General features: G+C 43.1%; 1 protein-coding gene across 1 annotated transcript in view; it reads right to left on the reverse strand.

Annotated features, from left to right (window-relative positions):
* Window positions 1-14,181, reverse strand: part of Mrc1 (mannose receptor C-type 1) — a 97,813-nt gene extending 83,632 nt beyond the window's left edge. Inside the window, exons 1-3 of the mRNA XM_052156861.1 lie at window positions 13,972-14,181; window positions 5,692-6,093; window positions 1,892-2,065 (exon numbers count right to left, since the gene is read on the reverse strand). Coding sequence (XP_052012821.1) covers window positions 1,892-2,065; window positions 5,692-6,093; window positions 13,972-14,032 — 637 coding nt within the window. The 5' untranslated portion in view covers window positions 14,033-14,181. The remainder of the gene's footprint in view (window positions 1-1,891; window positions 2,066-5,691; window positions 6,094-13,971) is intronic.
* Window positions 14,182-15,785: the final 1,604 nt, after the last annotated feature.

The following is a 15,785-nucleotide window of genomic DNA, read 5'->3' on the forward strand; positions in this document are numbered from 1 at the left end:
CACACATATCCAAAGACAGCAAAGCCTTCTGTATGTTACTGATATCCCACTTGCGTCTCACACTTTCTCCCTTGCACATCCATGTGACAAGTCTGTAACAATATCAATATCAATAAGTGGAGGATACTATAGTTGGACCCATGGAACACATACTCCTAAGAAAAATTGTGACCGAATTAGAAAATATCACTTTTCATAAGTAAAGACAACTAACTCTTCACTAGTTGAAAAATAGGTGCCCCTTAAAAACAAACAAACAAAACAAAACAAAAACTTCACTTTTTCAGACAAAAGAGTTCTCATTCAAAACAATAGAAATCTATAAGCCTTGAGTGAAAAATTCAATTTATAAATATTGATATGAGAGGTAAATACATCTACCTCCATTGAGGCCAGAGAGTTGTATCATCATGGACTTGAAGCCTGTGAGCTAAAAATGTAATTAATACATCTACCTTAGTTAAGGCCAGAGCATTATGGACTTAAAGCCTGAGCCATGCAGAACATGAACTCAAGTTTATTATATATATATATAAAATAAACCCAAAAGGTTAAGTAGGGAAAATTCTCAGAAGTCTGGCTATAGCCTGACATTAAGAAATTTTGCTTAACCTTACTGACTCAGAATATTGGTGTAGTAAGCATCCTGCTGTGTGTGGATCCATGGTCACAAAATGACTAGTAGGAAACAACTGTATTGTAGCTCAGATAATTCTACAGCAGTTCTGGGCCACGCTGGAATCTGTGCTCTGGTCCAGGGTCCTTGATGGGGCACCAGAAAACCTGTCTTCGGTGATGTTTAGAAACAATCTGTGATAATCCAGCAGTAAGTGTGAGAGAGGCTGAGCACAAGTAACTCAGAAAGGGTACTTGACTTCAGGAAGTATGTTCAGAGAAACAGAAGTTAAGCCAAGACCTCAACCTCCTCCTCCCTGAGCCCTAGCTCTGCCACCCAGCTGCCCTCCCCAGCCCCACCTAAGCTGCCACACATTGTCTTACAGATTCTTATAAATGGATAAAACCACAAGAATTCAAGTTCTGGTACTTTATGTGTGTTCTAGTGACAACAATCTTCTGTTTTCAAAGAACTGTGAAGCGTAGGTTACCCACTTCCCTTGATTTCCCGCTCTGTTGAATCCCACCCTTCTTACGTTGAGATTCCCAAGCCTCCATCAGTATTATCTGTACAGGAAGGAGCTCCGGCACACAGTGATGCAGATCACAGGAGCCTTCACAGACTCTCTCCCACCAAACACATTTGCGGTGTCATGTAAATTCCTGTTTTAACCTATGACTTTTTAAGACTAAAACACTTGGGGTTTGGGAGAATGATGTACCTACCTCCAGCACTGACTATATATAATGCTATATACAGTATAATTTGCCCTAAAGTCTTAGCAAATAACTGATAGGGTCAGGACATGTAGCTCAATAGTAGAGTGTTTGTTTAGCATTTGTAAGGCTGGGTTTGATTCCTAGCAAAAAGAAAGATGAGGAGAAAGAGACAAAGGGAAAAAGGGAGAGGGAGAAGGAGAGGGAGAGGGAGAGGGAGAGAGAAAGAGAGAGAGAGAACTCAAAGAACAAAGAAAGGTAGATAGAAGATAAAGGGTAAGGTAAATAAAGGGATTATTTCATGCAAGGAATGTTGGGGCAATTGGAAATACTGCCTGATTTTTCTTCCAAGTCCTAAATACAAACGATGGTCTTTAGCCACAAGGGTTCGTTTTCTCCATTGTAAAATGTGAGCCTCAGTGTCTGTAGAGGATTATAATGGATGCTCCGGAAAAATAAGTTTAAAATAAATTGGGGGAACATGAGATACATCAAGTCCAGGTCCTACCATCGTTTCTCCAATCTGAATGTTCCAAGTGTGGCGTTATCAGTTACTTACATTGCAACGGACAAAATCCAAATAGCTTGTCTTTGTCGTAGTCAGTGGTGGTTCCACACCAGAGCCATCTGTCCGACCGCCCAGCAGTCGTGCAGTCTGCATACCACTTGTTTTCAAACTTGAATGGAAAGGCACAGACAGCTCCATTTGCATTGCCCAGTAAGGAGTACATGGCTGGAGGTACATAGAGATTTGCATTTAGAATTTGAGTGACGAGTCTCTGTATGTTGACTTTACAATGTACCCTGAAAGAGTTGGTCTCACTCATCTAATCTGTGGACCCTTTCCCCCTGTTTCTACAGACTCTTTTCCTGGTCACCTGTTGCCCCATGTACTTAGAAAAGCCTCAAGTCCCGCCCTTTTGCCACCACCTGAATGGACTATCCTCCTTCCTCTAAGGAAAACAATGGTTAAGCTTTTGTGACACCAGTTTTAACTTCTCCCTTCCGTCCAAGGCAACACAGATGCTATCCTCTTCCTCTCTGGTGGAATTATAGTCTCAGGAACTATTTAAGTTGAAAATAACCTTAAAGCTTTGGATCTTGTTGCACGTAAGGGTGGGTGTTTTGAGTCTCTAGACCCATATAAGTGGAGAAATGCAGGCTGATCCCCAGAGCAAGCTGGCCAGTGGTCAGCGAACTCCAGGTTCAAGGGAGAGACTCTGACTCAAGGTCAGGAGAGTGAGTGATGGAAGAAAACACGAGACATCCACCCTGACACATGTGCACATACATCCATATACACATGTCCGTCTACACATGTAGAAACATGAATACCATACAAATACACACACACACACACACACACACACACGCAAAAAAAAAAAATCTATAGAGTCAAACACATGGGCAATATCCAAATGTCCTGCAACTACTTCTGAGCAAATCAGCCGTTCCTTACTCTTTGAACAGAGATGTAGGGGATAGGGTAGGAACAGCAAACTTCTCTAATGTGAATCCTAAAAAGAAACCACTGGAAACCCTTAAATACACTGTTTGCAGTCAATACTCTTCTCTTTGAATTTATATAAAAAAAGTATTTATTTATGAGGCACAGAATCATTATTTAGCCCACAGTGGCCTCACAGTTTTCCTCTTGTCCCGGTTTCCCTAATGCCGAGCTCGCAGGCATGAACCACCACACCAATGACTTCTTTACAAGATTTTGTTTGTTTCCCTTTTCGTTCACCCATTATACTTATTTCAAAATGCTGTTCTAGCTTTAGTTCTGCTAAGGGAAAGGTCAAGTCTTTTTTTTTTTTTAATTTATTTAGCAAAGTGGGCGTTGTGAGTCTGGTAGCACACGAGGAAGAGAGAGAGCAACCTGGCGGGCAGGGACTCTCCTTCCTCCATGTGGACTGCAGGAACTGAACTTGGGTCCTCAGGCTTGGCCACAAGTGTCTTCACCCCCGAGCCATCTCACCAGCCCCCAGAACCAATCCCCAAATCTCAAGTTTGCATGAGGAGCATGCTGGAGACAGCAAAGAGTTGGGCCAAGTCTTTCTGCCAAGGTTGCCTGCTCCTTCCTGCAAAGAGAGTCATGGGAACCACCCCAGGACCAGTTGGACTCTTCAATAAGTCAGAAAACACAACCTCCTGTTGGATATATACAGGTGGCTCTTTGATGGGGTATTCAAAGAATGAGCACAGAAGAGATCCAAAGAACCAAATTCCACCCTGCCTACCTTGTTAAAGATGCACAAAAATGCCATCAATTAGTGTTACCTTTAGAGTTCAAACGTCCAGATAATCCTTTAAATCATCAAAGTCTATAACTCTGATACTATTAGCAATCTTCTTTTCATTGAGATGGTGAATTCAGTTCTAATTAATATTGCACTAAATTAATTAAGCAGTCACTCTGGGACTGGAGAGATGATTCAGCATTTAGGAGCAGGTGGTGTTCTTGCAGAGGATTCATGAGCTCATGTCAGGTGGGTCATAACTGCCTTTCACTCAAGACAGATATTGCACTTACACACACACACACACACACACACACTCATGGACACACATACACACAATTTTTTTTAAAGTCATTGAGTGACCGAACCTTTCTGCAGTATTATTTTAAATATCGAAAGATCATCAACATGTTGGCAAAATGTAACTAGCGGGCCATCTTCAAAATCATCACTGAATTCTTTGTAAAAATAATTCAAAGACTCTTGGGTCCTTCTTGTGTATTAATGAAGATTCTGAATGGGGTGGGGAGTAAAGCTGGTAATTTAAACAAGCTTACCAGAAGTTCCTTAAACACATGAAAAGGTGATGATTGCTATCCTAAGTACTACGTATGCACATTTCTCTCAAAGAGCAGAGCAGGGAGGGGGGGGCTACTACTATGTTTTGCAGTGCATTAAGGCAAGCTAGGTGGCACAGGCCTGTAATCCCAGGTACTCAGAGGACAGAGGCAAGAAGATTTCACGTTTAATGGTAGTTGGCTCGGCTACAGAGTGAGTTCAAGGCCAGCCTGAGCTGCCACAAAATGAAAGGTAAAGTCTGAAACAACTGAGGATATAGCTCGCCAGGAGAGCACATGCCCAGAATGTGAGCTGTCTTAGCTTTAACCCCAACTGCTGTGGGGAAGAAAGCAAATAAATGAGTTCAATGAGATGACCTCTAACACCATTACCCTCAAATTTAATTCCTCAATTTGACAATCGTTCCCTTTTTAGAATGGAACACCCTCAAGTTTGAATGACCCTGCCTTGCTCTCTGAGTTTTGAATTGAGTTTCCCCTGAAGAGATGTTGCTTGGAATTGCCTCTCTTGTTATTTCCACGTTTATATCATGTTCAGTAAATGACTGAAAATAACTTCTCTGAACTCCACTCTCGCCTGCTTCAGTTTCTAACTCTGCTCTTCTCTTTAGGGCAGAGAACAGAAAGCAGACAAATAACCTCTTTACAAGGAACTGGGCTCCTGGCTGCCTCACTGTGATAAGCTAGGTTCAACCCTTGTCCACAGCCCCAGCAACAAAGTAATTTTAGAATGGGTTTCTCCAGGCCCCAAAGGCCTGCTCTTCCTCTGACCTTGAAGCTGTTCTAGATAATGCCTCACAATAGTCCAGTGTCTAAATGAGAAATGGGGTTGCAGCATCATCAGACCCAAGACAGCAGCCTTTGTTAAAGGCTTCAGGTTCTTTTGAATTGTCTTGTTTTAGTGTCTGATTCTGAGTGAGTGAAACTGGACCAAGACAAGGGCAGGCTAAATACTCTGATTTTATTTTTCCCCTTGAGAGTTCAAGGAATCAACTCCCTACCCCCACATACCCTCACACTACCCCTTTTTAAGACAAGTGACTATGTCTGCTAATTCGTGAGCCAGTTCTTCAGTTTGAAAAATCCAGAATGTTTATCGTCTCTAAATACTCTGCAGTGACTGGATAAATCAGAAACACTCAGTTTCTTTTCAGGTGATCTGAAGTAAAGAATATTCTCGGGATCATTTCTCCAGAGAGTTCTTAACCTTATCCTTGAGGTAAGGAAAAGTCTGGTTAGTGTTAATAAAACAATCTCATCATGTCAAATAGGAGGCTTCAGGTCAAAGGTCATGATGAAATGTTTCTGAAAACTATAACATCTTGCTTCAAAATAAGTCATATCAAGACATTCAAAAGTAATGTTTATCTGTAAAATACCACTAACTAACATTTATCGGGGGACATTGCCATCATGTCTATCTAGAACGCCGGATAATTCAAAAGCTGTTTCTTGTGCAGACCACTCCAGGTCATGTTTTCTCCTTCAGTCTTAAACAAGGAGATGAAGAGATAACTGAATAGTTCTCAGCCTCTTACCTTCATATCCCCTGGAGCACAGGTCATCTGTGGTTCCGTAGACCTTCCATCTGCTCCACAGTCCGGAACCTTTGTAAAGTTTGATATTCTTTTCTTGTCTGTTGCCATAATTAAAATACAACTCTGTGCCCTTGATTCCAAAGAGTGTGTCATTTTTACACTCCCATTTCTGTAAATCACTTTTCGAGTCGCAGGCATACAGGGCGACGGAGGCCCAGTCAGTTTTCGAGGGCACCCCCAAACATAATTTGAAAGCCACGCTCATGATCCGGGACTCTGACACCCAGCGGAATTTCTGGGATTCAGCTTCCGGGTTGCAAGTTGCCGTCTGCACTGAGGTGGCGCTTAGAGCGTCCACGCAGCGCTTGTGATCTTCATTATAGATTAAAAATTGCCTCGAGTCTGTTCATAAAAAGGAAAGAGCACATGCTTAAGTATCTTCGCATAGAGAGGGCAGTACTTTAGGGTAAACGTTCCTAGACTTTTATTTTCCCTAAAGAGTTATGATTCCAGGAAAAGTGGCGGAGGTAGCTGTGCCCTGGTGTGGTGGAGGAAGAGCCTGGAGCAGGGAAATGGAGGTTAAAGTAAATGAGTATAGAGCTGATCTGGGGCCAAATGGGATTTCCTTAGGTGAAAAAAAAATCAAGAAAAAAGCACTTAGTAAGCATAAACTTCCATCCATATGAACGCGCGTCAAGGTGTTTCTTTTCTGCTTGTGTTGAAAGACTATACAAGGACAATAAATGACTACATTCTAGCAGAAATATAAGCTAACCACTTCTTGTGACATTTCCCTAATTTTATTCTGTCTGCTTTGTATGGTTCCTTCCAAATGAGCTGGTTCAGTTGCAGGCTTCTTGTTCCCTTTGGCTTGCTTGGCTTGCCTTATACAACTCAGGACTCCCTGCACAGGGGTAGAGGCATCCCAGTGACTCCTGGCAATCATTAATGGAGAAAATGCCCTAAGGTTTGCCTACAGGCAATGCGATGGAAGCAATTCCTCATCAAGGTTCCTCTTTCCAAATAACTCTGACCTATGTCAAGTTGAAAAAAAAAACCAAAAGAACAAAAAACAAAAAACCACCAGCCCGAGCATGAACCAACATCCACCCTTTTTTTTCCCCTCAATGATGAACCATCATGCACCCAGATGCACAAGCCTAAACCCAGTTGTCTCCCTGGATTCTCAGCTTTCCTTCTCTCTCTCTCTCTCTCTCTCTCCTCTCTCTCTCTCTCTCTCTCTCTCTCTCTCTCTCTCTCTCTTTCTATCTCACTGTGTGTCTCTGTCTCTCTGTCTCTCTGTGTTGTCTCTCTCTGTGTCTCTGTCTCTCTATGTCTCTCTCTCTCTCTCTCTCTCTCTCTCTCTCTCTCTCTCTCTCTCTCTCTCTCTCATATCCACTCCTACAGACTCTGTTCCTCTGCACAGCCACAAGACACATCTCCTCTGTTCTCTTCTCTCCAATGTCACTGTCATACCCTGCGACCATGGTCTTGCTCCACTCACAACTCTTTCTGAAATAGAATCAAGGAAAATAACTCCTGATGACCCAGCGTCCTTTGCGATGGCCCTGACATGTCTCTATACTACAGAGCCTTCCCATGCATAAGCATCGCGTCCAGTGAACCAACAGAAAGAAGAGTGGCATTCTTTATAATCTTGGCATCTCTTTGCTGAATTGTCTGCACTATGTGCATTATTCTAGCTGAATGCTTACTGGTTAATAAAATGGCATTGTTTCTTTTCTATATTAAAGAGTTGGGAAAAAACTTTGTTTCTAATTTAAATGATTGTTTTAAGAAAAGGCCTCACTATTTATTGAACATCCCAGATAGTATCACATGAGGAAGCTACAGGAAATATTACAGTAATCTTTAACAAGGCTATACAAGTGATTAGGCCTCTGGCTCCAATAGATCCAAACTGATCCAGCTAACAAATATTAGTACAAATATCATTATTTATAATCCAAAATCCATAAATGGATATTCATTTTAGAAATTCTCTTTCAACCTCTGTATCTGGTGCTTTCAGCAAATGATATATTGTTGTGGGTCACAGCATGGAAGATTAAGCTATGTGAGATTAAGCTATGTATTAGCCTAAGTAGTCAAAGTTCAAGTGGATTCCAAACCAAATAAAGTTGTTTGTCGCATTGTTCTTTTAAAATCAAATAGACTGAGAACAGCGTATATTATCAATCTTAAGTGACTTTAAAGTATATTAATAACTCTAGCCATGAGGCCCACCCAAAAATCCAGTCTCAAACAACATAGAAAATAAATATATCATAAGGCATTGCCACATATGGTAACATATTTTAGAAATATCATAGCAAAGTGAGTAAGATTTAATATAAATAACTTTTCTCATCTTTGGGGTACATAGAAATAATTAGAATCAAGATATTATCACCAAAATGAGATGTAGTATGTCCTGACATATAATTTATTTGATATCAAAAAACCTCTAAGAAACCCTCTTGTTTGTGTGATTTTTTTTTCTAACTGCAGAAATTCTTCAAAACTGGAAGGAAGGATCCTAGCAGGGAAATATCTGGCCTTCACTAAGCCCACCCCTGGACAGGGAGCCACCCAACCCTGACACTTCTCCCTCCTGCTCCTCAGCACACAGCCCCCTTGCCCCCCATCCTCTGCTCTCTCCCCCACTTACCACCTCCATCTCTGGGCCTTTCTGTCACTCCTCACTCCTGGTTGGCTGCTATTTTGGGCACATCATGGTCCCAGGCCAAATGTCAGCTCCTCTATAAGCTGGCTATACCCACTCATTCTTCTTCTCCCTTTTCTGTATGATACCTGCATCCATCTTGTAGTATATGTTCTCCTTTTATTCGTGAGCTTTGTGGGGGTTGGCATTTTTGAGACAGGCTAGCCTGGAAGTCTCTGTGGTGCAGAGGTTGGTCTAGAACTCCTGATCCAACTCCTTGGCCTCTGTCTTCCAAGGACTGAGATAGCAGGCATGTATCACCAAACCTTGTCTACTTATTCTCATTGTGTGTCTTCTTGCTATAATATACACTCCCATGAGATGGACATGGCCTCTCTGGGTCAATATTATCCAGCATAATTAATTTTTCAATAAACATTAGTTGAATGAATGACTGCTCTAACTGAAGCATTTTTTTTTTACTCAGACAAGTTATTTATTCAAAGGTGATGGATGCATGATTACAGAATTATTTTAAATTAGTGTTTTGCCCTACAAGCTTATTTCCCCCTAGACACATGTGTAAGCATCTGGACTTCGGAGACGAGTGCTGCCTGAGATGATACTAAAATACGAGCTTATCGGTGCTTGTTTCCTGCGTTTCTCCTTTGTCGCTAGAAGCAGAGCAAGACTGATGTGGCTGCCATCAGACAATGCAAGGAAGCACAACGTTATCGCGACATGATAACAGAAACACACTGTTTATTCTCCCGGTGGTCAGGGCAGAGTTTCTCTTTCACCCTTGTCTCTGTCAAATGCATCTGATTTCAAAAGTCATACATCTTCTTCCAAAGGGACGTTGAAGACCTTCACCAAGAGACAGCTTGTGGAATCTCTGCAGTGCAGTGGATTCTGGAGGAAAGTTGGGGGTCCTGTTCCAGCGTCACCAAATCTCCACTGCAAATCACAGTGGCCACTGGCATAACTACACACTTTCCTTTCCCATCTCGTTTCCCCAGTTGCTCAGCCAGTGCTCTCTGGGATGGCTTCCCACTAAAACTCCAGCCGTCCAATGTCATTTTCTGCAGGAAACCCAACTGAAGCTACAGTGTACGTCTGTTGACCGCCATCAATACAGTTTCGACCTACAGTGCCCTGTCACCTCCTAACATTAAAAGTGGGAAATATCATGTACCTCAAATGCACAAGAAGCTATGCTACAAGGAGGCAGGCTACAACAAACAGTTGAGGCTTTGAACACAAGGGTGAAGGAAAACTTAAGAGTAACTTTATTCTTCACTTTAACCCTTTATTCATCCACTAGAATATCACAGAAGTTACTAATCTATGCCACTCACGGGGTCACTTGGAGAGGTTTAAATATGGCACTAAAATGGATTCTGAGCTCAACGAGAAACAACAAGGCATTAATGTTTCGAAATCCCTCTCGTCCCCCTCACAGTATATGTTTCACAACTTCCCTGTCACTTATCTCGGCGGGATGGCCTCCCCCACTGCTCTGTGATCTCTGTTCCACCTGTGCCATGAAGCCATCCCTTCTGGTTGTGCCTCTGCAGTGTCTCCTAAGTCACCAACTTCCCAGCAGTAGCCTCTTCCCCAGCTTGGGGACAGCAAATGCCTGCAAATAAGAAATCCTCTCTGCCTACTCCTTTTTTTCTAGTATAGTCATGTGGATAGGTTCACCTTGGGGATCCATCACCCAGTACGAATCAGAGTGTTCTAGCAGACAGTGAGAGCCGACTGCTCAGTACCTGTGGCTTTGCTTTACTACGTTTCTTAGTAATTTCTGTGCTTTCAGTCTACCAAGTCAAGTGTGACCCACACGGTCTACTATGTAAGAACCACATGAGACCCATTTAAGTGCGTGGAACGGCAAAGGACGCAGAAATGACTCCATAAGTGTTTGTTATCCTGACTAGGAGTGTGGAGAAAACAGGCTTGAATGAGGGTGAGAGACAGTTCAGAACAGGATGAAACTGGAAACGGAAAAAGAGCTGATGAAGCAGCTGGGCTGAGGGACAGTCGGACAGAACAGTGGCAAAGCCTGGAGGAGGTCACACGGTCCAAAGGGATGTTTTCGAGGGGCTGGGACTTCCTGTGTCGCCTAAGTTAAACTCATTATTTCAACCTCATATCCTTATCTGTAAACTGGGGTTAATATCTCTGACCGAGTCTCTGTGAACCTCCAACTGATGTGCTGTAGGTAAATCACCGAGCAGGTCTTTCTCCCTAAAGGAAATACTTAAATACTGATTCCCTCCTTCTCCTCTTTTGAAACAAAACAAAACAAATAAAGCTTTCATGCAAATCTGAATATCTAAGTCCATAGTTTAATCTAGTGTTGTGTTGAGCCCCATGATCCTTTCCTGATCAGAATAGGCCAGCTGATAAACAATATCACCTCCCAGTCTCAATGCTGAAAAGCCATACTCAGGTGTCCCTGGTCCACAGCTACTGAACTACTTCATCTTCAAAGCCTGTTTTTCATGTAGTAAAACATGTCACTTTTCTCTTTGCTCTGTATGACACTAGGGCCTCAGCACTACGCATTGGCTTCATTGTGCATTAGTGGTGTGTGTGTGTGTGTGTGTGTGTGTGTGTGTGTGTGTATGTGTGTATAAATATTTGTCTATTATATATGTAAATATATATATAACCTATATACTAAATTTTAAATTTTACGGCTGGCCAGATAGCTCAATGGGTAAAAACATTGCTACCAGGCCTGAAGATCTGAGTTTGATTTCTGGGATCCCCAGGATGGAAGGAATGGATCAAATCATGAAACTTGTCTTCTGACCTTCCCATCAATGCCTTGGCCAGACCTGGACCACACACAGTCACAGACATACATAATACACAAATGAAAATATAATACAAACATGTTTAACTGGAAATGCTCTGACCTGGGTATCTGTCCCAGGTAAATGAGAAAACAGGCTTTCCAACATGAAGTCTGAGAACCGCAGTAGCCAACAAATAGAAACATGAAGCAAAAGGATGGTTTTCTCTTCCCTAAATTGAGTTCAAGAAAATAAATACAGCATCCATGTTGAAGGAGATACATTCAAGGTGAAATCAGAGTTTGCAAGAGCGACTGTAAGAATGGATACTGTGATAGCCACAGAACAATTGGAATAATTCTCTTCTGTGCATTTGAGGAAGAAACCAAAACGGGATCCGCATCCAGGCAAATGCTCTAGCAGGCAGCAGTGTCGCAGTCACAGCTTTGCTGCTTCCCATCTACTTTGAGCTCCCAACATGCTATGCCAGGGATAACCTAAAGCTCTCACTTGGCTTGATATTACAGCAAGAAATCAAAGGGGGCTGGAAGAACCAGACATGGAAGTGAGTGGTATCTTGGGTTGACTTCTGCCTGCTACGAACTGACCTAGGAACTTGACTGCCCGACCCTAGTGCCATCACCAGAATCCAAGATGGCACCTATGCCAATGAGTCTTTCCCCAGAATGCGTTTTCCCTCACAGCATGATGTCCTCTCCTTTCTTATGGTTGAACTTCCCATCATGTGACACCTTGCTTTGCTGTGTCCTAAGATCTGGAAAGGTGCCCTGGTTGCCTTGTGGCACCAACCAACCAGAGTCGGTTGCTTGCGTCTCTTCCCGGTTCTGTGAGTAGAGCATGATGGGAATATTTATACTATGGGGGGGGGGGGAGCAGGGACATCAGCAAATGCCATGCATCAGCTAGTGTTTTCTGTTTGGCTTTTTCCTGCCCTCCCCAAAAAGTCATTTTGTCTACTAGCACACCATTGCCCATGAGCCATACCCACCAAATTATGTTTCTCTGCTTAGTCCAAGGTTAGTGTACAACATCTCTTATCAAGGATAACTCCACACCTATATACTGATGCTTAGACACTGCCAATAATGCCCGAGAGGTGGCTCAGCAGAACAAGGAGGGCCAGGTGGCTTCTCTATTAACCTCTCTAGACTCCAGTGACAGCTAACCCATCGGTGACATCAGCACCGATACATACATACAGTGATGTTGGGGTGGAACGTTCCCTTGGGGGTGAAGAAAAGGCTATAGTATATCCGGTAGCAAAGGCTCTCCCCATAGGTCTTGTGAGTTGATGGGAAACCAGCAAAGGCAGTGCTGAGAACTGACTGTTGACCAAGCAAATGTTCTGACTTTACCCTTAGGGACTTGGGCTATTGAGACCACGAGAAGATAAAATGAGCACACACAACTCTTAGGCCAGAGGTGGCTCAGCAGATAAAGGTGCTGCCTGTCAAGGCCTGACAACTTGGATTTGATCCCTGGAATCCACATAGTGGAATGTCTTCTGACCTCCCGATGAATTTCTGTGGCACAGTTACACCAAAATGCAATAAACATAATAAAACTTTTTTTTGGAAATAAATAAATGGTAAAAAAGAGACTGGGGTGTGGATGTACAGCAGAGTACAAATCTAGAATCCATCCCCCCCCCCAGTGAGGGGCTGAAAAATCACAAGTTAGCAAGTAAACACAAAGACATCTGGATCTAGAAGGGACTCTCCTGTGCCCATTTTTATTTACATTTTATTCTCTAGAGAGACCTGAAAGACCTCATATTTTGTGTCCCCGTAACTGGGCCCACCAAGCAAGCCACAGGACTTCACACTCTGTCTCAGTATTTGTAGCCACAATGAGAAAGGCATTAGGGAGGCATCCTGCTGTCTCAAGGAGGGAAACATTCCTAGGAAAATTGAGAAAAATCTTTATCAAACCACTCCCTAGAGAACTTCCGGCATCAGTGTCACCACTGGGCTTGGGCTAAGACCAAGAGTACAAACTGTGTCCAGCATGCTTTCATTGTCTGATGGAAAACGAAGGGTGACGAAAAGCCAAAATAAGTCTCAAAATAGAACTGGGAGTGCAGACTCTCCCAGCCCCTCCCATTCTGGTGCTCAGGAGTCCAGAGAAATGCAGACTCAGCAATGCCCTTGAGCATCTAAGGAGCCCTGATCAGTTCCAATGGACATATCAACCACCCTCAGACTTCAGCATCGGACACATCCACCTGTGAGACATGAACAGTTCTGGATACAGAAAAAGACAGACTTTCTATAGCAATAAAAATTATGAGTGAAAAGGCTCATGGGGAAAGCTAAATGTGAGAATCTCCATGTCCCTCCTCGAGGGAGATTCTCCTCCTTATCAATTTGCATCTAGGATGAGGGGCAGCAACTTCCTCTTTCCCCACCGGAGATGCTCAGCCTTGTCTGTAGGGAGTAGCAACGGCATAAACTGAAAACTAGAACTAGGACAAGCCACAAAACAAGAAGCCACTGCACAAACCAGTTAGAAATTCTCAGACATGAGAGATGTCCTCATGAGGACGGAGGTGCTGGGGGGACTTCAGCCTGAGCAACAGCTAACACCGGAGAGGAGCACATTGCCAGCCTCTAGATCAACTCCCACCCGGGTGGCCAGGCCAAGGCCAGATGCAGGCTCGATGAGGGTCAGGTAAGAACACAGATGTTGTAAGGACAGTACGCTCAACTCCTCTTCCAGATGTGCACAGGACTCTTTGCATACACTCCAAACAAAATGGTATGCATAGCCCCTACCTCAAAACAGACTTACCCAATAGCTGAACAGCGACCGGGATGACAGAGATAAAAGCCAGGAGCAGCGGAAGCCTCATGGCCCAGAGTGTGTCTTCCACTGAGGGAGAAGAGGGAAAGGAAAAAGGACAAAGAATACAGTCAGGTCCCCTGGTCACCCCTTCGCTTAGTCCAGGGTCTGGGAGCTGCCTGACTGAAAAGGAGCACAGAGGAAGCTGTCCCTTTTAAAGGACTCCCGAATTTAGGAAAACCCTCCAATTGAGAGATATCCTGTCACATGGGGGCGGTTAGAAAAACAGGAATTCAAAGTTACAACTTTGCTTCGTAAGCTAAGGCACAGGGGGAAGGGGAGAGAGGAACGTGTAGGAGAGGAGTGAACGCAGGAAGTGAGAAGTGAGGACCCAGGCCTTGGCAGCAGGCTGGGGAGGCAGCCCAGCTGAGCTCTCCACAGGTGCTGGCCAGTGACTACACAGGAGGCCATTATCTGGGTGGGGAAAAGTCTCCAGGAGGCAGCTGTGGAGGCTCTTATGGCATATAACTTCAATTTTAAAATCAGAAAGGGAAGACACTCACTGCAAAGGTCAGAAGCATTTCCTGAAGGTTTAAAACTGACCCCTGTCCCAATCCTATGTTCAGGCTTAGAGCCCCGCCCCCAACCCATATCCAACACACACACACACACACACACACACACACACACCTTGGAAAGGATCAAAGGTATGGTTCACAAAGAGCTTTGCTCCTATCTCTAGAAGGAAAATGAAAGAAGTTAATTTTAAGACAATCTCAGTGAAGCCCAGAGAGAGAAAGTTCTAGAATCCTTTCTCTAGAAAGCCAGAGGAAACAGTGGCAAAAGCTTTGTCCGGCCTCAACCATCACAGTTCTCTGAGTTTGGAAAGGGGAAGACCTCTCTCTTGCAAAAGAAAGCCTGGCCTGGATCCAAAAGTGACTTGTTGATTCGAAGAAAGTGGGATTCTGTCTTTATAACATTCCAGGGTCCTTCACAAAGCACCACATGACCCACCTAAACACAGGTTTTTTTCCAGGAGTTCAACAAGAATTAAGAATATTTCAAAATGGGTTACTAATGGTTAGTCAGGAAGACCTGAAACTGGAGCATGGGAAATGTCGGAGATGCTGGTGTTTCAAAAAGAAGTTTCTGGAAACACTGGAGATGTAGAAATTGTAAACAGATGGTTTATTTTCAAATGAAACGCTGTTAAGATCCATCAACTCTGAGGCAAAGGTACACACTTTACGTCCCAATAAGAACTGTGATTTCTCTCACTTATTTACCCTTTTAAAAAGTCTAAATTAGGAAGATTCTGAGAGAAGTAGGAGAGGGGACCCACCATTCTATTTCTTTCTACCAAGGCTTAACTGACAAAGAAGATTCTCCCAAAACTGACAAGATACAGCAAACGTTTTGTTTCAATCACTACTTAACTGACATATCAGAGGAAGACTGAAACAGTCTTGCTTTTGTAGCTCAGGCTGGCCTTGAATTCTTGATTCTTCTGTTTCAGCTTTCTGAATGCTGGGATTGTGGGTGTGCCCCACCATGCCTGCTGCCAAAAATAATAAATAATAATAATAATAATAATAATAATAATAATAATAATAATGTTTTAACTGGTCTTTTATATGCAAGCCATTCAAATTGTTTTTCCTAATTGGGGTTTACATCGATTTATTTTCAGAGGAAAATAAGAGTTAACTGAACTGCAGGCACCCGTGTATCCATGGTTTTATTGTGCCATTGTGTCTTACACACACAGGAATAAAAAGAAGAATCAGCAACAAGACCCCGGATTTGATATAAAGTGAAGTCCA

The sequence above is a fragment of the Apodemus sylvaticus genome, chromosome 14, assembly GCF_947179515.1.
Source record: "Apodemus sylvaticus chromosome 14, mApoSyl1.1, whole genome shotgun sequence".
NCBI classification, from domain to species: domain Eukaryota; kingdom Metazoa; phylum Chordata; class Mammalia; order Rodentia; family Muridae; genus Apodemus; species Apodemus sylvaticus.